The 22,122-nt window shown below is 37.6% G+C and overlaps 1 protein-coding gene across 1 annotated transcript in view; it reads left to right on the forward strand.

Annotated features, from left to right (window-relative positions):
* Window positions 1-21,212, forward strand: part of cmc1 (C-x(9)-C motif containing 1) — a gene marked incomplete at its 5' end in the record, with an annotated part of 33,315 nt that extends 12,103 nt beyond the window's left edge. Inside the window, 2 exon segments of the mRNA NM_001292243.1 lie at window positions 13,451-13,541; window positions 20,667-21,212. Coding sequence (NP_001279172.1) covers window positions 13,451-13,541; window positions 20,667-20,787 — 212 coding nt within the window.
* Window positions 21,213-22,122: the final 910 nt, after the last annotated feature.

Genomic DNA, 22,122 nt, shown 5'->3' on the forward strand with positions numbered 1-22,122 from the left:
GAAATAGCATGTATTCCAGAAGTTCCTCCCTTCAATATAGCTTAGTATTTTTTTTACTTGTTCTCAGGATGTGGACAGAGCTGCACAATCAGCGTTTATTGCTCAGACCTTGTTCTACTGATGGGGCAGGCCTGGTTTTTAACCCACTGCATTTCTTGAGACAATGGTGCTCCCACAATGTTGTTTTGTAGGCAGTCCACCCCAGAATTTTGACCCATTTATGTTACTGACATGTTCTTTATTTCTTCACTCAGTGCAACCAGCTCGCGCACAATTACAATAGCATGGCACTTTCTTCTCTGACTTTGAAAAATATTAAAAATTAACTTAAGTATCACAAATAATACTTACATTCAATATTGGGTCTTATCAGATTGGAAAGTCTCAAAGAAGTTGGTTGAACCCACAACCTTTCAAATCAGAGGAGAGAGTGTCATCAGTCAGCCAGGCTGACGCACAATTGGTCATTCGTGTCATGGCTGTTTTTGGGCTCTGAATGTACACCAAATGGTTGTTGCCTTTGCCTACATAACAGTCACTTTACTTACTTTGAGATGTTTTTACTTGATTAGGTGCTACAAAAATATAAATTATTTCTTGTTCAATATACATTACGCCCACAAAATATACAGTCAATTAATTTTACAGTCTATTCTGTGAAGCGATTTGAGATGTCTTGAAGACATGCTATATCAAGTGCAAGGGTTATTTAAATTTACATTTCTTTTCTAATTTTATTTTCTATGTTTAAATTCTCTTTGAATTGTATTTGATGTAACTGAACAAATCCTCTCAGCTGAATAGGTGTTGAGATTTGTAACTTAGGTTTGTGCAAACATCAAAGAAATTGTTTTGTCTCAGCAATGACACTTATTAAGAATACTTTCTATCAATGACTTGCTGGTAATTTGTACCTGTGCCATTTTTGCTAAAACATCGATATGGAACCATTTTACTAAAAAGTGAATGTTTAAATTGATTTTGACAATGTCTGCTGTATTATCCCATAAAGACCATGCAGAATTTGACATTTGGAAGAGACTGAGGTTTTTAATATAGATTTTTTTTCTGGTAATAAAAAGTCACATTTTGTTGGTGAATTAATAGATGAAATGCATTAGAAGTAGATTTTAACTTGAGTGTATGTGGTTTTATTGACAGAAATGCTATCAATAAAATGGCTCCTCTACCTTGTGACACTGCAGCAAGATGCCCCCAGCCTCTTGACTACTGATTACCATTTGTTAATGAGCTTGTTTTACAATGATTGTTCCTAAGACACCATCTGATGGATTAAGCATATCCGTAATAGAGAAGTGAAATGAGTAATTAAAGCAGCAGGGTGTTTTATATGCTGCAGCATGCATCCCCTTTTTTTTTAAGCAGGCATCGATTTATTATGTTCCTTTTAGCTTGAAGCAGTTTTAGCGTGTTTTTAATGATCCTAAACTCACTGGGTAACTAGTTTCTATACAGTTAGGGTTATGTACCGACAAGCAATGCCTGCTGGAGCTGAAGACCTCGCGCTTTGTGTCTTGAGCCCTGTTTTCGGGAGCAGTGCTTCCATCACCAATCAGAACTGGGAAGGTAGTCTAGTTCCACTTAACAAGCAAAAGGAACCTCCTGTTGTGGAGGGTGTGCCATAAACAGCTTTCAAAAGACAGCATCGTTAGTGCAGGTTTCACAGCATTCAAGTGTCACTGATGGGAATAGGAATTAAGTTGTTAGTTCTCAGTCAGACTGAAATACTACAGAACCTTAAGCAGATCCGTTTATACAATAACTGTTAATTTGCAGAATTAAATTTTAAAGAATTAAGTAAAGATTTGAGCAGTATTCCATTTTAAGGCCCCAAATTAGTCTGGCAGGCCTGCATTTAGGAGGCAGTGAATGGTACAGATCCATGTTCAAAAATGGCTCTGCATTTTTGTTCTTCTGCTGATGTAAAAAAAGCCACCCTATTTATATTGTGTTGTTTTAATAGGTGTTAGCCTGACTCACTTGGGAGCACCGTTGCCCCCGATTCAGTCGGCTTTGGGTTCAAGCCCCACATAGGAATTTTGAGCTCACAGTCCAGGCTGATGCTCTAATGCAGTGCATTGTTGGAAGCGTCATGCTTTGGATGAGACATTAAACCGCGGTCTCATCTGCCCGTTCAGGGGGATGTTAAGTATCCCATGGCAGTACTCGAAATGAGAAGGCAGTTTCTTCTGGTGTCCTGGACAACAATTCTACAGGTAAAAAATAATCGGTATTCACTTCATGCTATTTGCGGGTCATTGCTGAGCTCAAATTGGCTGCTATGCTTGCTTAGAAAATAGTCACTGTTTTATAGTAAATCCTGTGAAGCCCTTTGAGGGTGCTTTATCAAATGCATGGATTATTATTATCATTATAAAGAGGCACAGACTGACTGGAACTTGGCCGGTGGCTGCAACCTCTGTTGTGAGAGTTTTACGTGCTAGAAAAGTTCTAGGAAGAGGTCGCAGCTGCTCAGGAGGTCAGCTATGCCACGCTGAAAACCGGAAATGGCATCACCATTGTCTATTATATACAGACCCATTCGAACACAGGGTCACATTGTTTGGATTCTGAAGCACAAGTTTCCCTGTAGTCAGAACAGATGCATCAGATGCAATGGAACTGAAGAAACATTTTCTGTTAGATAAGGGTAACTAATTTCACAATCTGTCCCCAAATGCTGTGTTTGGAATTATGCTGCTAAATAGTCAAAGTAACTGTGTGATGTGAAGCAAATAGTAATTCGAGTTGAATTTCATTCAAAATATCCAAGGTATTAGTGATTTGGCAACAGTCAGAAAGCAGATAGCTATGATGGGAACTATTGATGTACCTGGGTTGTAATCCCCATTAAAGCTAGAATTTCTACAAACACTACACTTATTTGAACAGAACACATAATGCCGAACAATGTGATGCCCAATTTATTTGATCACTGGGAAGACGTTTACAACATGCTTGTGACCTATAAGATTCTCTTGACTCGTTCTCTAAACTGTGTATTCTCCTGCAAGATGATAGCAAGCAAGAATTTGAATTTAAATTATTTTAAACATAAGCGTTTGTGGGCATCTTAATGTACAATTAGCAGTCTCATTAACTAAAAATGTTTGTGTTTTCTGATAATCCTTCTCATAACGTTTGAAAACAGTGATAACTGAAGCTACAATTAAAAACTCCCAGGTATATACATTGGATAGTTTGGAGTATTTTGATTGAATGAAGTCATTTTTAATATTTTATTTCCAAACGGTAATTTTATATTAAATCTTGCTCATTTTCTGTTTCTAGCCTTTATCGTTTTTATCATTCTCAACACAAGCACTCAACATTCTGTTGGTGTTTAACCAACCTTGATCACGGTTATTTTGTGACATTTTTACACAGTTGTGTTTTACTTGTCACAATGGAATATTTGTTTTTCATTGAAAACATATACTTCCCCTGCACAAAGCATTAAAAAAGTTGCATAATTCAAAAACCTATTGAATGTGTGACTGAATCCAGTCGTAGAGTACAGAAATATGTAATCACAGTGCTGCAATTTAAATTACTCACCTAACAGGTCATTTTCCTGTGTATATATTTGCTATATCAAATGCAAGGATTATTATTATATTTCTGTGTCAATTATTTAGATTCTAAGGGTTTGATTATGGTACTAGTGAATTTAGCATCTTGAACATTGATGGGACTCCAAGGCATGAAAACCTAAAAAGGTGTAAAGATAATTACATTTTTATTATTTTATTGTTGTTTTATTTTCCGATGCCATTCATGCACTTTTTTTATATTCATTTCCTTTTATTGATAATTAGGCCTCTAAGCTAGATTTGTGCATCACTTTGCAGAAAATATTGAACTTTTCTTCCACATATGTTCTTTGTTTTCCAAATGGCTGATCTTTTTGTCTCAGAAGTGGTGTGCATGCATTCACCTTGGCCCCTGCTGTGACTTGTGGTTTGTATTTATGGATTTCACAAATTATAAAAAGCTAAACTTTCCTTCAGTTTTTAAAATATCATTGCTAAAGAGCATGAGCCTCTTTGTTCTTACATTTTTCATGAAACGTGTTTAAAATTACATGTTTTAATAATGTTACTTAGATTTTTTTNAACTGCATTTTGGGTCATTTTTTCAAAACTCCCACTTGATTCTTTTTGCAATATAGCTATCGAATGTGTATTCAGTACACTGGTCAACGGTTCTCTGATGTTCAATTACAAAATCCCTAATCTAAAACAACCACAATCTGCCTGTGTAGTTAAAATTATCTATCAAAACTTCAGAAGATGTTAATATAAATGGACACTGACAAAAGGTTTATTAACAAGTGGAGAATAATATGAGCTGATTGCCAAAATCAGTAAATTTACTGGCAATAAATAATCCTCTCCAAGTCCTCAGTTGTTGCTGGAAATGTAGCATTTAAAGTCACATTTTATACATTGGGAGAGAATATCACGTAAACTGCTACCCTTTTTGATAACTAATCTGCATATCGTTTTTTTTATTTAGATTTTGTGACCTATGCTTTCTTAAATAACGTGGAAACTGAATAAGTAGCTTCCAAGTGTATCTTCATTCATCTTTAGGTTGTCCACATTTAATGCAAGTTATTATTTGTACATTCTTTAAAACTTTCTCCACTAATTCTTTAAAACCATTTTTAAGCATTTCATGTCCTGTATATTCTTTGAACCCTACCATGGGTGTTTCTACTTCAAAGCAGTACAGTACTAGCCCTATGCCCTGCACTTGAAATTTCTGAATGTAGAAATCTTTTAAGCTTTCCAACAGCGTAAACCTATTTTTGACATCAGATTTCTAAAGTTGCAACAGGATGTTTTTGTTTAGCCTTGTTTAAAGTGATTTTCAGCCACCTTTGTATTCTTTTGATGTTGTACATTCTCTTTCTCATTTGTTGAAAGGACAGTTCAGGAGTGCAGGGGTTTGACCAGGTTTCTGTAGTACATGGTCTTCCCTTAGTACAAGCAATGAAACATAAATTGTTTGATTTTATCCTACATGTATTAAAAAAAGAGTAGGTATTTGTAAAATATCTAGACTCTTTTCTGATGACATAGATGTTGATTCAAATATGGTCATTTCCCCAGCTTCGTAACTGGTTCACCATTGGATGCAGTCAGTATATACTGAAACATGGTGTTTCTTGTAAAATCTCGATTGCTTCTGCAAGGCGTTTGCATTCTTGTGCCTGCAAGCACTTTTTTCTTTGCCTGTCACTCATTCTGCTACTGTAGCCTAAATCTAAAATTTAAATAAAGCAAACTGTTTTGCTTGCTGGTTCCTGGAGCTGTGCATTTATACAGTGGAAAGCTTTCTGAACCAGGAGGTGTAATCCCGAATGGATTGAAGGGTTAGTTATAAATGAGGCTCTTAATGCACAAATTTCTCAATTACAGGTAGCTTCACACCCCTTTTCTACCTCTCAGCAATAAAAGACAGACTCTTCTATTACCTATTTTGTTATAGCTGGTCTGGTTATCACTTTATTCAATACTAAAGTCTTGAGACATTTTAATTTTCATTCCTAATGAACTACCTTACAAATGCCATGTTATTATGCATCCTCTGTGACCTCTCAGTCCCCTACCAACCTGCCTGTTCCGCCTGCTCAGCGGGCTCTGGCCTGCTTCAAGTCCCTCGCCTCACCTGCCCCACCATTGATGAGTGGACCTTCAGCCACTTTGCCCCAACCTATGGAACTCCATCCTGCAGTCCCCTGTCTTGCCCCTTCTCTTGCCTACTTCAAGACCTGTCTCAAGACCCTCCTCTTCGACCATGCTTTCGATCACCCTCCTTTTTTTCCCCCCTCCACCCTCCCCGACCCCGACCTCCAGCTCGGATCCGAAACACTGATCATCCAGACTTGGGATGTCCTCCCTACATGAAAGGCGCTATACAAATGTAATTTTGTTGTTGTTGTTATAAACCGTCCTTCTAGAGGTTATTTTGATCAAAACAAATGTACTCGGGTGATGGTAGGTACAGTATCTCGTTCCACAACTATAAAGCAGGTGACAATGTCTACTTTGGAGGTTATTTAGTTAAAATGTGAGTCTTCTGATAAATCCATAAATCAAATGATTATTGGTATTTATAGCACATCTTTCCAGTGATTACTATCCTCAATTGTAGATGATCGCTCTCAAAACAAACAAAAAACTTCTGGGATTTTATTAATCTAACAATGATATTCGCGATTCATAGTTCTAATGTAGTTAGCAGCAGTTGACGATAGAGGGCAATAGAGCAAAACCTGTTATTTACCAGTATCATAATGTGAGATCTTCACCTTATAGGGCGTTGACTGTACTGGATTTTTGTCTTAAATATTATACAACAAAATTAACCAATACTGACTATTTTTCTTTCATTTCAGTGCCATTCTGATTTCTTCCTTTATCTCTTTTCTTGAAGGTAATGACGTGTGCTGGTGGGGCTTAAGTAACTAACTCTTAGGTGTTATTCTTTGTGGCTCAGACATTGAGAGTCGACAGACTGTTAGACCATAGGGGCCATCACAGTTGAGCCTGATTCTGACCTCTTCTGACATCCACTCATGTACTTGCAGCAGGTGTTGGTGAATAACCATAGGGAACTCCATGTTCCTTTTCCCGCGCATTCCCAGTCCAGGGAAAGATCAGTTGTATTGATCCATTGTTGCTTCATCTGAGAAGAGCTAACTCAATTAGCTGTCCTACATTTTGCTGATTTTCTCACCCTTTTCCTCCTGCTATCTTGATGGTACCAATTTTTACGGATGTACAGCGCCATGGATACCAGCAGCCCTCTGGGACTACACCTCACCTAAGTGTCTTAATTTATAAGCTTTGACACTGAGAAATGGTAGGCTATGACTATAAAAATAATGTAAGCTTTCCAAGACATTATTCTACATGCAGAGCACTATATAAATGAAAGTTGTTGTATTCACAGACAAACCCACCCCTTTCTTGCCCAATATCCACACAGCACACTTTCCAACAGGATTGGGAGCACTGACTGATTTGTGCCTTTCCCTAGTCATAGTAACTAAAGTCACTTGTTGTGACTTTACTGTACCAAGCTAAATCAGAACAGATCACTGGAAAGGAAACGTAAAATCTTCTGCCTAAAACTGGCACTTTTATCCACTAGACCAAGGAGGAGCTCTAGATGCCAGATATTAAAGGTTTTTGTTCCTTTTGGTCAAATGTATTTTAACCTTAATACCACTTCATTTTTGTTGTTCATGAAATGTTCATTGGTACCTTAGAAATGATGGTGAGCAATCTGACTGACCAGTAAATTCATCCCAATGCATTTCTCCAGTGGATATTTCCATGTTTTGTGTTCAGCTTTTGTAACAGGGGAGATGAAGATAAAATATAGTTGTTGCGTGCTAGTCTTTTTGTCCAGTGATCTTGAGTTTTGTACCCTGTTGTAAGACAATTAGACAACCTGTTATTTTTTTTCTTGGGTAATCTTGTTGACTGTATTGATGCTGATGATGGAGTGTGTTAAAGGGATTGAGTTTTTTTCTCAATAGGTGCCTGTGAATGTGGAATGTTGTTTTAAGTCAATCTACTTCCAAAATGTCATTGATGCTTTGAATGGAATTCAGACATAATAACCTGCATTTATATAGCGTTCTTCACATGTCACATGAGGGGATGTCTCAGAATGCTTTACAAGGTTGGTGTTGGACAACAAGGGAGACGGGAAAGTAGCCACAGGCATGGACGAAGAGGTAGGTTTTAATAATGATAATCCTTACATTTTATATAGCGCCTTATCACGTTTTTGAAACATCTCAAAGCGCTTCACAGAATATACTGTAAAGTGAATTGACTATTTTGTGGGCGAAATGCGGCAGCCAATTGCACACAACAGTGTCTTACAAACACTTGTTGATTGCGTGACCAAATTATTTTTGTTTTGGAGGGATTATTACCCCTGGAAAGTTATATTTTAACGTTTCTTTACATGAGAGCACTCCTGAGTTTGCTGAACGAAATGGGTGAGCAGAGGAGGAGTGTTGAAGATTGGAGACACAAGGAGATGCTAGGGTGGATTTTTATGGTCAGCATTGTCTGACATATACAGAAACCTATCATGACCTTGAATGCCACATAAGCACCTTGGGATGTGAAAGTTTCACATATGTAAACCACCTACACATGGGAATTTCCCTAGGGCTGGATTGAAATGTGCATTTTCCATGGAGGAATGCACCTTGTTTATCTAATCCCAGAGAGTATTAGGTACAGATTGGCAAAAGCCAAGGTTTGGGACCCTAGAGTGTGAATTGAGGTGCTGATGGAGTTTAAGCAACTAAAACTCCACTAATGAATAGTGCAGCTCGGGAGTTCAAGCAAGAGATAATGAAGGTGTGAATAAAGCTGCTTATAGTTTGGTGTATAGCTTGCCATTGCCCCCCTGACTGTTTGACAAACTTCCTGTAGCTTGTCCAGCTAGCACCCCTCTACCATTAGGGCATTGTCTTGCCCCCAAGGACATGTGAGGAATTATAGGAGAGGGTGAGGCCCTTGAAATCAATCCGCTGGCGAGACTGGGAGCCATTGGAGTTTGGCGAGAATTCTATTCAAAGCAGATAGTGGGCGAACTGAGTTTGGTGCGGGTGAGGTTGTCGATTGTGGACCAAGGGATAGATAAAGAAGGTGCGAATAAGGCATATTTCCGCAGCATTGTGTGTGAGAGAGCAGTGGAGGTGGGCAGTGTGGTGGAAGTGAAGAAAAGGAATCTTGATGTGAGGAAGACCACAACTAATTAAACTTGTACAAGAGCACTGAGGATAATGTTGGGGCTTCTCATTTATAAACAGGAACTCGTGGAATTGAATTTGTTTTCATTGGAGGACAAAGATTCAGAGGGGGCATTATCCTGGTTTTTCATACTGTATTTAAATTACAGAAGCATTTCCTGAAACACCAACTACTGGAGAAACAGCACTACCTGTATTATATTGTGGGGAGGTTTTCTGCAGTAACCAGATTGATTTGACTTGTTTTTGTCTTTGCTTGTTTCATAGCCATCTTGAGTGGCAGTCCCAGGAATAGGACTGCCCTGCTATTTGAGTGATACACCTGGCATTTTCGTAGGGAGTGAGAGTAACCTATCACATTAAGAAATAACTTTAAAACATAGAATCTTAAAAGTTATGTTTTGTCACATTTACTTGATATAAACCTACTGGACGGTATTCGTGAAGTTCTTCATTCAGGATTGCCAGCAACTAATTTGCTAGACTTTAAATTGGATTTGCATGCAGTGTGTGATCTTAGTAATTGGTTTGCAACATTACTGCATCTTCTCAGCAAACAAATTATCAGATTACTGAAAAAATGTAATTAAAACATGGTTGTTAAACAAGTGCCAAAAGCATCGATAATAGCTAATTTAAGTATTAAAGTCTGCTGTTGGCATGTGTACAGTATATTATTAAATAGGTCATTAAAAAGTTTTACCATATTGTGGCTTTGAGCATAAAAGTGAATCAGGCCAACAAATCAATGTTAGCACTTAGGTCTGTACAGAAGCATGCTGTTGTGACAAGTGTGTTAAAGCAATGGGATTAGGCTGAGAGACACTTCTGATTGCTGACTCTCCAGATTAATTCACCTGATGATTTACCCCCAAGTCAATAGAGAATTAAAATGCCTAAAAAGTAAAGCATAGTTGATTTATTATTAATATTAAAAAANTACATATTTTACATGAATGAACGAAAATAACATGGATACTTGAAAATGGATCTATTTTATGAAACTACATTAGTTCTAAACCAATATGCAGCAGAATTGCAATTTAACAAATGGAGCTTCAGGTTCTCAAATCAGTACTGATGGCGAGCTGAGCACACGTGTGCTAGTACATATTAGTCAAAATTCATAATTTGGGATCTGTACGTTCAGTACTGCGTAAACTGCATTTCATTATTCTGCTCAACAGATATGCTTTGGTAGTTATGAACTGGTAATCAGTTGAGCTGCTAATGTTTACCGTAAATAGCCCCAGAAATGTATTTTTATTAACCTAAAATACTGTGAAATTCAATGTTTGATGATGCCTATTCTGTTGGTACAACAAAATTACATTTATAGAGCGCCTTTCACGTCGGGAGGACGTCCCAAAGCGCTGAACAGTAGGTTTCGGTGCCCGAGCATGGTTGTAGGGGTGATTGAAGGCAGAGAAGTGGGAGGGAGACCAAAGGCACAATCGAAGAGAAGAGTCTTGACACTGGCCTTGAAGGATAATTATTGATAATTACTGTTACTAATACAATATGATTCATTTTGGATGTAACAGTTAGTGTATTCATTGCAAGTTATTGTAGTGACAAGCACTACTGTACTAAAGGTTTGTTTGATATTCCAATTAATCTAATTAATTACTTTAAATTAATTTCAAATTTTGCTATGGGTAAACACATCACAGGGACCCAGCGGATTTTGTCAACGTAAGTGAGTTATCGACATAAACAAACAAATTTCATTTTCCAGTTTAAATACTTGGTATTTTGTATCATTTCTGTGGTCTTGATAGAAAATCCAATCACAAGTAGGTCAGCATCCTGCAAGCAATTTGCTAGTTTGAACTTTCAGTGTGAAGCTGCACATGAACACCATAGAAAATCCATTAAAATCTTTGTAAGTTTCTTTCCCACATCTGTTGTGCACTTTTATTAATGAGTTCAGATTTGTTAAATGCAGTGAACCCCTACTATTTTTACAGATCATCAATGGGGAGAAATACCAACTGGATTTAGATTTACTCTGATTACTGGGGACGCCTTCAAATGTTTCAGGTTGAGGCTTGGGTTTGCTTACTAGTCTGCTAACTATCCATAATTGGCAACTTCTAGGTCAACAGGTCAGAGGTGATGTTATATTCCTCGCACTGAATGCAAGAAACACCTATAGCATCACTTCTTGCAAACTGACCATGCCAAACTTACTCAATGACACGTGCCACACTTACCCAAACACTGACTTGCGTATCACCTGTCAGTATAATTGGTAATGACACAATTGAATGCTGTTAAGGACTTGGAATTTTTTCCGATATAATCATGCCGAAGTTTATGTCAACGTGGATGTACATAGTAAGTTAAATGTGTTCCTTTGCGGGAAGAGACTGAGCAGGACTAATCTTTTGTCAGCATACATGGGATGTCGATAGAAATAGTTTCAAGATAAGTGGGTAGCACTATACCTTATTTTAATAAAAGATTCTGGCATAATTATTGTGATTTGAGTCATTTGTTGTCTATTTGATTTTTTAAAAAATTGTTTGCCTGGATGATGTTATTTGAAATCTGTTTTGCCATGGCATTTTTTAAGTTGACGGATTTGCTAAGAAAGCTTGAACTTCCCAATGTTCAGTGTGCACAAAGCTGGAAGGCCTAGTCACAAATGTTTGCCACAAATAATAATTATAAAATGATTTGGCAACTTGTTTCCAGGATTTGTGTCCTTGTGTCCAAGTAACTTTTTTCTTTTGGTGCATTACAGTGATTAGTTTATTGAACCAATTTTGGGGAATTTATTGTTGTATATCCAGCTCTTGGTATCTTAATTACAATATTGAGTATAATCCCAAACAGTTGCATTGTTTTACTCAGTTAATAAATGCCAGAATTTCTCAGGTGAGCACATTTCTTGCCTTGGAATGAGTTGATTCATATGCCTTCATGTAAATAGCCTGAATGATAACAATGGGAATTTTAACTGAAATTCTTGGATTATACAGGAGAGGGTGAGCAGATTGTGATCCAGCTATCTGTTAATTGTGCCCCTGTGAGGTCAAAAATATGAAGTGAGTCAAAAAGAAACTCTAAACACTGTACAAGTTATATTTAATGCATATAGAGTCCTTCCCCGCTATCTAGTTCCTTGTACAAATTGACTTTTATCTTTTCACCTACAGAGTTAGATAAACAGTTTTGTTATGAATATATTTGTTTTACTGAGAGTAGTTTAAAGACTAGCAGCAGAATTGGTGCATATTGCATAAAGCATATTGGTGGGTGTTGCTGCACGAGTGGGTGCTCGCTCCTGCACGATTGCCCTTTTACTTTTTTTCTTGCTTTACTTTATTCTGTTCTTTCTCATTTTTAATTTTTCTTTCTTAATTTATTTCCTTTTGCCAGTTTAGAGAATGAGCTAAATACCAATAAAGAATGAGCTTCAGTAATATAATGATATCGCTGTCAGTTTCCTCTTTATGAATCCAATTGATTCTCTCTTGTACTAATAATTGGACAGAGGGGGAGAGAGAGTGAAAGTGAGCAAAACATACTCTCCCACGAATAATGTATGCATCACTATCTGCAATGTTAAGCATAAGGTTGAAGTGCTTCATAAGTTGAGTTAGCTTTGGTAACGTTTTAGTAAATGACAATATTCTTAGTATCTTTCGTCTTTAGATGGTATCAAATATTGTTTGCTGCTGGTCTGTTTTGTTTACGAAATGAGTGGCTAACCAAGGAGCCACTTCTCTTTATTTACAGATGTTCTTCTCTTGGGTAAAACAAATTAACTTAAAACATACAGAATTGCTGAATTGCCATGAACTTCAGTTAGTATAAAGCACTGTGACGATTTGACTGAACATCGGTGTGATACTCACTCTACTTAATAAAAACAGTGTTCACCTGCAAATGGTAGATCAAATGTTGCAGTTAGATTTCTTCCTTACATTGTAATAAAATAATGATGCTAGAAACTAGATATTAGAAATATATTGTGAATATGGGAACATAGGAAAACAGGAGGAAGACATCCAGTACACTGAGCAGGTTCCACCAGTTTATTAGATTTTGTCAGATCTTTTAATTCCCAATGCCCCGCTTGTTTCACCCACAAAATATACAGTCAATTCACTTTACAGTATATGCTGTAAAGCGCTTGGAGACATATCGAAGACATAAGGCGCTACATCAAATGCATGGATTATTATTATTATCCTATGTCCTTAATACCTCTACTACTAAGTAGCTATATATATCTCTTTTACACATTCCTATTTATTCCGCTTCCACAGCTTCAAAAAACGTAGAAGTGGATTAGAATTGCATTTTCCTTTTAAGAATTCTTTTTTAAGAGTTCCTATCACTACTTTGCTATTTACTGGTTTTGTTGTTAACATTCATTGTCTTCACAGTTCATCTTAATCGCCGCAGAAGTTTTTATTCTTCACCTTGCACTCTAGTTTTGGTTCCACTTTCTCTTCTGTGTTTGTATAGTTGTATATTTTAATGGAGGTTCTGCCATATACAGTCATGAAGAGCAAGAGAAATAACTTACAATTGATCTGTGTTTATATTGGTTATTAACAAAGTTTTCACAAGAACTGAGGTTGTGATAATTTCTGCTTACTGGAAATGTTCCTCTCGTTGCAGCCTTCACAAAGTGTTGCAAGGAAAGTGGCCTTCTCATGGTCATAAAATGCAGAGAAGAAAATGCAGCACTTAAGGAATGTCTGACTGGCCAGTGAGTATTGTCATATAGGATTAATATACAACAATACTGTAAATTGAAAGTTCCGTTTTTGATCGAATTGCCCTCCCCATACAAGGGAGGAAATAGTGGGCAAGAGGAAAATTAAGTTGAGTCATGAATCTCTGTGCCTCTTTATATCAGCCAACCTACAGATAGGACTTGTTGACACTGATCGCACAGCTAGGCCTTGTTCATACTATTACTAATTGTGAGCTTGAAGCTGAGTACTAGCTGATACAATTCAAACATTATTGCAGAAAATCCTAGAAGTCCACCATTTTGGCTTAAAATAAAGTTTTGTCGAATTGTTAAATTCTTAAATTCAGTCTTAATTTAGAAGTGATTTTTCTGCAATTCAATGAACCGAATTCCAAATTAATAATAATAATCCTTTAATTTGATGTAGTGCCTTATAATGTTGTTGAGACGTCTCAAAGCACTTCACAGAATATTAAGACTGAATTTGAGAAATTTCCACATTTCTGCATTATTTTAAATTTTAAGACACAATAGTCTTACAAGATAGGTAAAATAGATGAAATTTTAATTGTGATTTTAGTTAGTTCTAAATCCTCGTCTTGTTTAATTGTGATTTTAGTTAGTTCTAAATCCTCGTCTTGTCTATTATTTGTCCAGCGCCCCACCGTCACTTGCCGAAGTTCGAGCCACATTGCCCCCAATCTCTGGAAATCTCCCAAAACCCTTCACCTTGTGCTCTTCCTCTATGCTTTTAAAATTCTTCTTTTTTTAAAAAAAACGATGGGTTTCGTCATCTCCCTCCTACCTTTGAGATGTGAAAGTTATGAGATCTGAAAGCCACTAAACAATCACAAGTTGTTATTGCATCAATATAACATCAATATAACATTTCCATTTCCCACATCAGTCTTTTCATGCTTCTTGACGATCAATTTAGTGAGACTACCAATTCAGTAATGATCACTACTGAGTTTTGTGCTGCAAACTAAGAGCCAGACTAGGCCTAGGAGCCAGATTGACACTTAAGTGTTACATAAACGAAGAGCCCTTGATACGATAAACCAATTTTCATACTATCTGTCAAGATTAGACTGGAATTGAACTTAACTGAAGAGTTCATGTTCTAACTCAGTTTGACACCTAACTCTTATTCACTATTTTTAAATTTCACGACTTCACTACTTTAGACTTCTACACACATGTTTTGTTGCGTTCAAATGAATTGGAAGATGATGAAAGTTAAAACCAGGGGTCTGTTTTCCATTGATAGCTGAAAATAGTGATGTTTTCACAAAACAAAATCTTATCTCAAAGCTTTGGGAAATGATCCCTGTGTTTAAAGGTCTGTGTAAAGTAAACTGATGTTAAAGATGAAAGTTGTGGCCAACAATTTTGTGTACAGTGGTTTAAAAATTAAAAGAAATTACACTGTGGGAAATTATAACCACTTTCAACAACACAAAAGGCAGGTAAACCAAGTGTGAGATGTTAAATATATATTAAGAACTTATTTCTGTGTGAAAATGGTCAGAGAAGGAATGAGGCAGACTCATTGAACCAGTGAGCAACTTAGGTGTCAGGTTCGATCCCTAGCCTTTCTTTCTACCCCACATCCGTTCCTTGACCAGGTCCATTTTTTTTATCACCTCTGACACATTGCCCACTTCCATCTGTACCTCACAACTAAAGTAGTCAAAATCCTCATCGACACCTTTGTCACTTCCTAGCTGGACTATTCAAATACCCCTCCCCAGCTCCACTATACACAAAATTCAACTAATTTAGAACTATGCCTCCCGGACACTCACCCGCACAAAACTCTGTACTCTCATAACACCAGTCCTTGCTCAGGTTTCACTGGCTCCCAATTACTGAACGGATTTCAAGATCCTCTCACTCGTTTTCAAATCCCTTCATTCCCTCGCACCTCCCTACCTATTGGATTTGCTTACTCCCCACACCACTACCCGGTGGCTCTGGCCTGCTATTCGTCCCTCGACCCCTCCACCATCAGTGGCCGTGCCTTCAGCAAAGCACGAAGCTCTGGAATTCTCTCCCTCAATCCCTCCGCCTTACCCCCTCCCACCCCACTTTCAAATCCCACCTAAATACCTTTTTGATCGTGCTTACGGTCACCTCCCTCTCCCCCTGGTTCGGGGTCAAGCACTCTGGGATGCTAACCCACGTGAAGCTCGCTATATAAATGCAAGTTGTTGTTGTCGTCGAGTCTCATTTTGTATTGCTGTTAATGTTGTTTGAGGACAGTGCAGTGCACCATTCTGTGCAATGCGTTGATATCCCAACAATGTGATGAGGTGCTGTATCAAATGCAAGGATTATTATCATCAGTGCAGGATCATATGTGTATTGCATAATTTCTCTAGATCTGATCAAATATTTGTTACTACTAAAATCTAATTTTATCAATCTTTGTTTACCAGAGTGTTTATCAACTTTTTAATAGAATAATTTAGATTGTTGGATTGACTGTGAAAGTTTTCTAATTCCCCCCCCCCGTTTATATAAGAAAAATGTTTTCTGGGCGAGGAATATCTGTGCTGGGGAATGGAACAGTTTATCATAAATACATTTGGAGGACAAATCAAAGCGCTTCATAGGATTAATTGTAAAGGATAGCAGTGACTATGTGTTTTATAAACGAACCCTGCAGCCAATTTGTGCACAGCATTATCTCGCAAGCAGCCATGAAGTGAATGACTGATTTCATCTGCGGGGTTTTTGGCCAATACACGAAGGCCCATCTTTTTTTTCGAAACATTCTGTGGAGTATTTTGCGGCACCTTGATTTATTGCCTCTTCAACCCACTGCCCCCCAGCACTGTATTGGAGTTTCAGCCTGAACTGTGAGTTTAAAATCCCTATCTGACTGTTAAACTCAAAGGTTTACAAATTATTGCTCCTATTGTCATCACTCTCTGGTCAAGAAAGCTGCAAAAAGTGACAGTGTTCCTACTTGCAGTTTATCTCTTTTAATTTTATTCAAAAACAAGTTCTACGTGGCGTTTGTTTGCTTATGTGTTGCTCTAACAGTGCTGCTTGGAATGTAGTTCAGAAATGGGGTAGCAGGGTGTCAAGGAATGAACTGTTCGGTTTCACACGTCTCCTGTTTCTGTGAAGATACCAATTTAGTCATACCATAAATAAAGATTGAGGTTCATTTCCATGAAACAGATGTCACCTTCCTTGACCAGATTTTCTTAAAATAACATACATCGCACGAGGGTGAGTTGGGTGTTAAAAGATGGTAATTAATTTTAACACTTCATTTATATGGGATTCGTTTCTTTAACCAGTTTAAGATGATTAGTCCCTTTGCTCTTCTCGCAAGTGAAAGCCTAAATAATTATACATTTGTGGGTTCAAGCCCTGGGTCGGGATATTGAGCTCACATAGTTTAGTCTGACACTTGGATGCGATGCTGGGAGAAGCTCTGCATTTTCAAAGATGCTGTTCTTCAGATAAGATGTTCCATCGAGGTCCCATCTGCCTGGTCAGGTGGACATTAAAGATCCCACGGCACTATGTGAAAAGAGAAGAGAGTTTCTCCTGGTGTCCTGGTCAACAATCTCCCAAATAAAATTGATCATTCACTTCATGGTGTGTAGGACAATGCTTTGTGAAAAAACGGCTGTAGTATTTGTGTGCAAATAAGAGTCTTTACACTTTAAAGTAAATTCTAGCAACAACATGATTTTCTTGGGGCTCAGTCGGATGTATGACTCAAAAACCCATCACTGTGCTTAAGACTCTCAAATTAGATTGGGAGTTTTACACATCTACACCCACAATTCCTGTTTCTGGAAAGGAATGCAAACTCTCTTTCCAGATGGATGCATCCTGTTTACCTAATTCTGGACAGTATTAGGCACAGGTTGACAAGATACAAGAGTGCGTTGGGGCTACTTCTGGAGTTTAACCAGCTAAAATTGCATAGTTTGCCATTGAAAGAACTGACAAGCAAGGTTCCTGCTGCTTGTCTAGCTAGGACCATCCTGTCTTTTAGGGTTTGGTCTTGCAAGGTTAACAGGAGCTGAGTGGACAGACATTCTTTAGTATTTTCATTGTTGCCCCAAATCTCAGGATCCTCATCAGCTACTCAACGGAAATGCGTTCTGGGAGGACATTTACAGGACAGCTTGTGACGTGCCAGTGTCACCTTGATATTCTCGAGGACCAAGGACCTATTCAGCATGTCCTGTTTAATCAAGGTCCTTGTAAAAGGGGCTTTGGAAAAATTGTGAAGCTGCCTCCAGGTTGCTCGGTAACATGTCAATATAGGCTGGAGCTCTCTCCCTGCAGCTGCTTCCCCGGTTTGCCACAAATCCACCTCACTGCTTGATCCTAGATTTCACAAAGGGGCTGGAGGAAGCCTCTCTGCTGCATTCCCAGGAGTTTGGACCAATGAAGAAATGTTTGGAAGGGACTCGTACTCCACAAGCTTAACCTGCTTTGGGATCTTATGCTTGAAGAGAGATGATAATGGCCAGAGTGCCCTTTGCCTCTCAGCGCAGTCCTGAGGGACAGCGTCCAAGTAAATGTTGGTGTTCATCACAACCCCGTATACCAATAACAACTCAGTAGTGTGATAAGGTACTGTGTCAAATGGAAGGATCTTTTTATTATATGAACTAAAATAGCTTCAAAAGCCTAATTTTACAAAATAAGGCAGATTTTAGAAAGTGAAATGATAGATAGATAGATTCATGGAATATCACTGCAGAAAAACTGACGTTTTGCTTCATGAGCTACTTAATCTAATCACACACTCTCACTTGCTCCCCATATCCTTCAATATTCCTTTGCACACATCCTTTCAATTAATTTCATTTAAATAATTTAGTTTGTAAAATAAACATTACTTTGTGGCAGAGAATTCTACATTCTCAACAAAACCTTTGTGGAAAAAAATTCGAAGCTCCTTTTTTTAAATCCTAAACGTGTACTCTTGTCACTGACTCACCAAAATTATCTACAGTAATAATTATAATAACACTTGTATTTGATATAGCGCCTTTCACATCTTCTAGTTATTTCAATGCGCTTCTCAGAATATACTGTAAGTAAATTGACTGTATATTTGTGGGTGAAACGCAGCAGCCAATTGCGCACAGCAGTGTCCCACGAAAAGTCGTGGATTGAAGTGACCAATTTATTATTTTGTTGTGTTTTTCTTAAGGGATTACTATCAGATGTATGGATTAAGGAAACTTGCCCAAGGTTTTGCTCTACCGGGAATCGAACCCAGGTCTCTCGTTTGCAGGGCGAGTGCTCTAACCACTGAGCTACAGGACTCCACTATTTCCTTTGTTGTAAATAGTATTGCTGTTTACAACTAAGGGAGTTTTCTTCTTGTGGTTTTAATGTGTTTCTACTATAGCTCAACCTCAAACTTCTAATCGACTGAGTAAATCTTTTCAGGATGATAGCTTAACGTATATAATAATAATAATAATATTATTTCTGTTAGCATTTTCTGCTGCAGACAAGTCCAGATAATTTTCTGTCTCTCTGGGGACAGACAGTTTTGCAAGTTTTAGCTCCTAATTAATTAAATGAAAATTGCAAGAATAAAGTTATCAAATGTCAGAAGTATGTTCTTACTGTAATATGGAACCCTTTAGAACAAACAATTTGTCAATACAGTTGAAAATTTAAATTTTGCCATTGTTTATATTCCCAGTGCCATTCATTCTTTCAAATACTCTGAGATCGCTCTACCTCTGAAATCTCCAACAATTGTGCTTGTATTACGTTCCTCCTCGGTGGTCGAGCTTTCAGACACTTTGCCCCCGTTCCCTGGATTTCTCTCCTTAAAGTCCTCCACCTCGCATCTTCCCTCTCTGCTCTCAGAAACGTTGTAAAAGCCTGCCTACCTCTTCGACTGTACCTTTAATCAACTTCCTCCAATCCCCCATCTCACCTTCTTCCACTTGCCTGCGTTCCCACTCTCTCTCTCTCTCTGAAGGGTTTTGAGATGCATCCCTATGTGAAAGTTTCTGTAATTGTTTTCTCCCTTTCCTAATCTAGTCTATCATTTCCACCAAAGCATAGTTTGTTCTAGCTATGGAGTACATTTGAAAAAATAGTTTCCATTGGTTTGGAAACTGGCTTGAAAGATTTTTGGGGGATTAATAGCCCAGACATGACTAAACAGACATAATAGTATTCGAATGACATATTTATCATATAAATTTTGAGGCATTCATAAGTCAAAAGCAGGAAGTAGGTTGACAAAAAGGAAACCGGTTAATGGTCCCATAACAAGTGAACTCATCAGAGTCATTCAGACAATCAATAGATACATATTGATGAATGATCCAACCAGTAGAGCAGAGTTGAACACAGCTAAGTTACAAAGGAAGTTCATGATTATACGCTTCAATCAACAATAGCTTGCATTTATATAGTGCCCTTCTTGCAGGGTTGTGTCTCGGAGTGCTTCTGCGGCTACAAGTTTCTGCAATTCTATAGAAATGATAATCGTAATAAACATCCAGCTGACCCAAAAAAATCATGTTGAACATTTCAAAGCTATTCTCAGGATTTACTGTAAAGTTTAATGATTGTATTTGTAGGTGAATGTTGCAGCCAGTTTTGCACACAGACATCCCACAAACAGCCATGAAGTGAATGAATGATTTTATCTGGAGGATTGTTGGCCAGGACATTGGGGGAAAACTCCCTTCTCTTTTTGAATAATGCAGTGGGATCTTTATTGTCCACCTGAACAGGAAGACCAGACCTTGTTTTAACATCTCATCCAAAGGATGACATCTCTGACAATGCAGTGTTCCCTCAGCACCGTCAGCCAACACTAAGTTTAAAGTCTCAAAGTGGGCTTTGAACCAACAAAATTCTGAGTGAAACGCAAGAGTGCTACCGACTGAGTCAGGCTAACATTTATTGTGAGTGTTTCTGCTGTTTCAATTGAGTACATCTGAAATTTTGAGACAGCTGATTTTGTGTTGTAATAGATTTTAAAAAATTATCATCTATAGGATTTAATAATGTGGTGTTCAATACTGTAAAACTTATCTTTTTTTTCTTTGGCTATTCTAGTTCTGTGTTGCATTTAACTAATTATTATTATATTATTTTTGTATTTTTGATTTGAAGCTATAAAGATCCTACATTGCTTGAAGAATGCAAACAGGAATATTTGATGGAAAGGGAAGAATTTCGACGTACTGGCATTGCTTCTAAGAAAAGACAACAGAAAGTGCCTAGTAGCATGTAGCTAAAGAAGGGAATCACCACTTCAATGCAGAATGAAAAGCAATGTGGAGTCATTTCAAGAATTGACAGATACATACACACAATCTGTTAATCATGATGCAAAGAGTGATTCATAATGTCTGGAATATATATCTTTGTGTACAATATATAATTGAACCTATTGAATTTACTGGATACTGATGTGTTTTCAGATTTTGTTGAGTGCTGCCAAATTTCCGCAGTTCTGATGAACATCTTGCATTTGTTCTGCTTTTTTGTGGGTGCTCTCAGCAAGATTGTGATCATGTGAGTTGCATTCGTCCTTCGGGGAACAGCAGATTTGTGTCTGCAAATGCTGCAAAACATTATTCAGAACTAAATACATTACACTGAACTATGATGGTGGCTGTAAATGATTGTACTTTTTATTAAATTTGTTTATCTATTAAAACAACCACACTTGCTTACCTTGTTCAATTTTAAATTTGAGTTAAAATGTGACTGGCATTTCATGACACTCAGGAATGTATTGAGAAAATCCAGAACTTGCCGAATGGGTTGCTGCTTGTCTGCTCTGTTTTTTACTGCTGAATTCTGGACAACTTTGAGTTCGGTCCACAAAATGGAAATTGAAAGAAGTAGGTTTCCAAAATATCCTCGATTAGTCGAGCATCGATCTCCACCTACTGATCATATGAGTACTGCTACTTTTAATATCTATCTCTGTTTTTTACACAGAAATTATTTTGCAGCATTAACTTTCTCCCTTGTCCACAATAAAATATAATTTACATTTATATAACTCGCTTTTCATGTCAGAAGGATGTCTCAAAGTGGTTGTGGGAGCTGTCTTGAACTATTGAATTGTAAAAATTCTATCAAAGACATTTAACATATACAAGTTTGAATAAGTACCTGTCAATGCAATAATTGGAACCTTTTGTTTTACAAAAATAATGGGTTTAGGCAGGAATAAGTTACAGCTTCATAGAGCAATATGCCAAAAGATCACTGGATGGGTTGGGGGTTCTGTAATATGATGTACAAGTAAAAGATGTCTTGAAGTATGTTTCCACACTATGGTATAGTAAAGGGTTCTGACAAACTCCTAATTCCAAGCTCTCAAACATTTGACACTAAGTTAGATTTGGTATCAAATCATACAAAAAGTTTCAATTTGAATAAAAATGAGAGCGAGGTGAAAGATTTTAGGGTTTTGCCCCCTACACCATCACACAGTGAAAAGCACAGGCATGCCTTTCATTGTCAATTTCTCTCCCACTTTTTCCCCACCCATACCGAAGGAGTTTTGACATTTCTTTCTACAGATCCCCTTCATCTACCACAACCCAGCGGA

This window comes from Callorhinchus milii, unplaced genomic scaffold (assembly GCF_018977255.1).
Source record: "Callorhinchus milii isolate IMCB2004 unplaced genomic scaffold, IMCB_Cmil_1.0 Scaffold2, whole genome shotgun sequence".
Taxonomy (NCBI): domain Eukaryota; kingdom Metazoa; phylum Chordata; class Chondrichthyes; order Chimaeriformes; family Callorhinchidae; genus Callorhinchus; species Callorhinchus milii.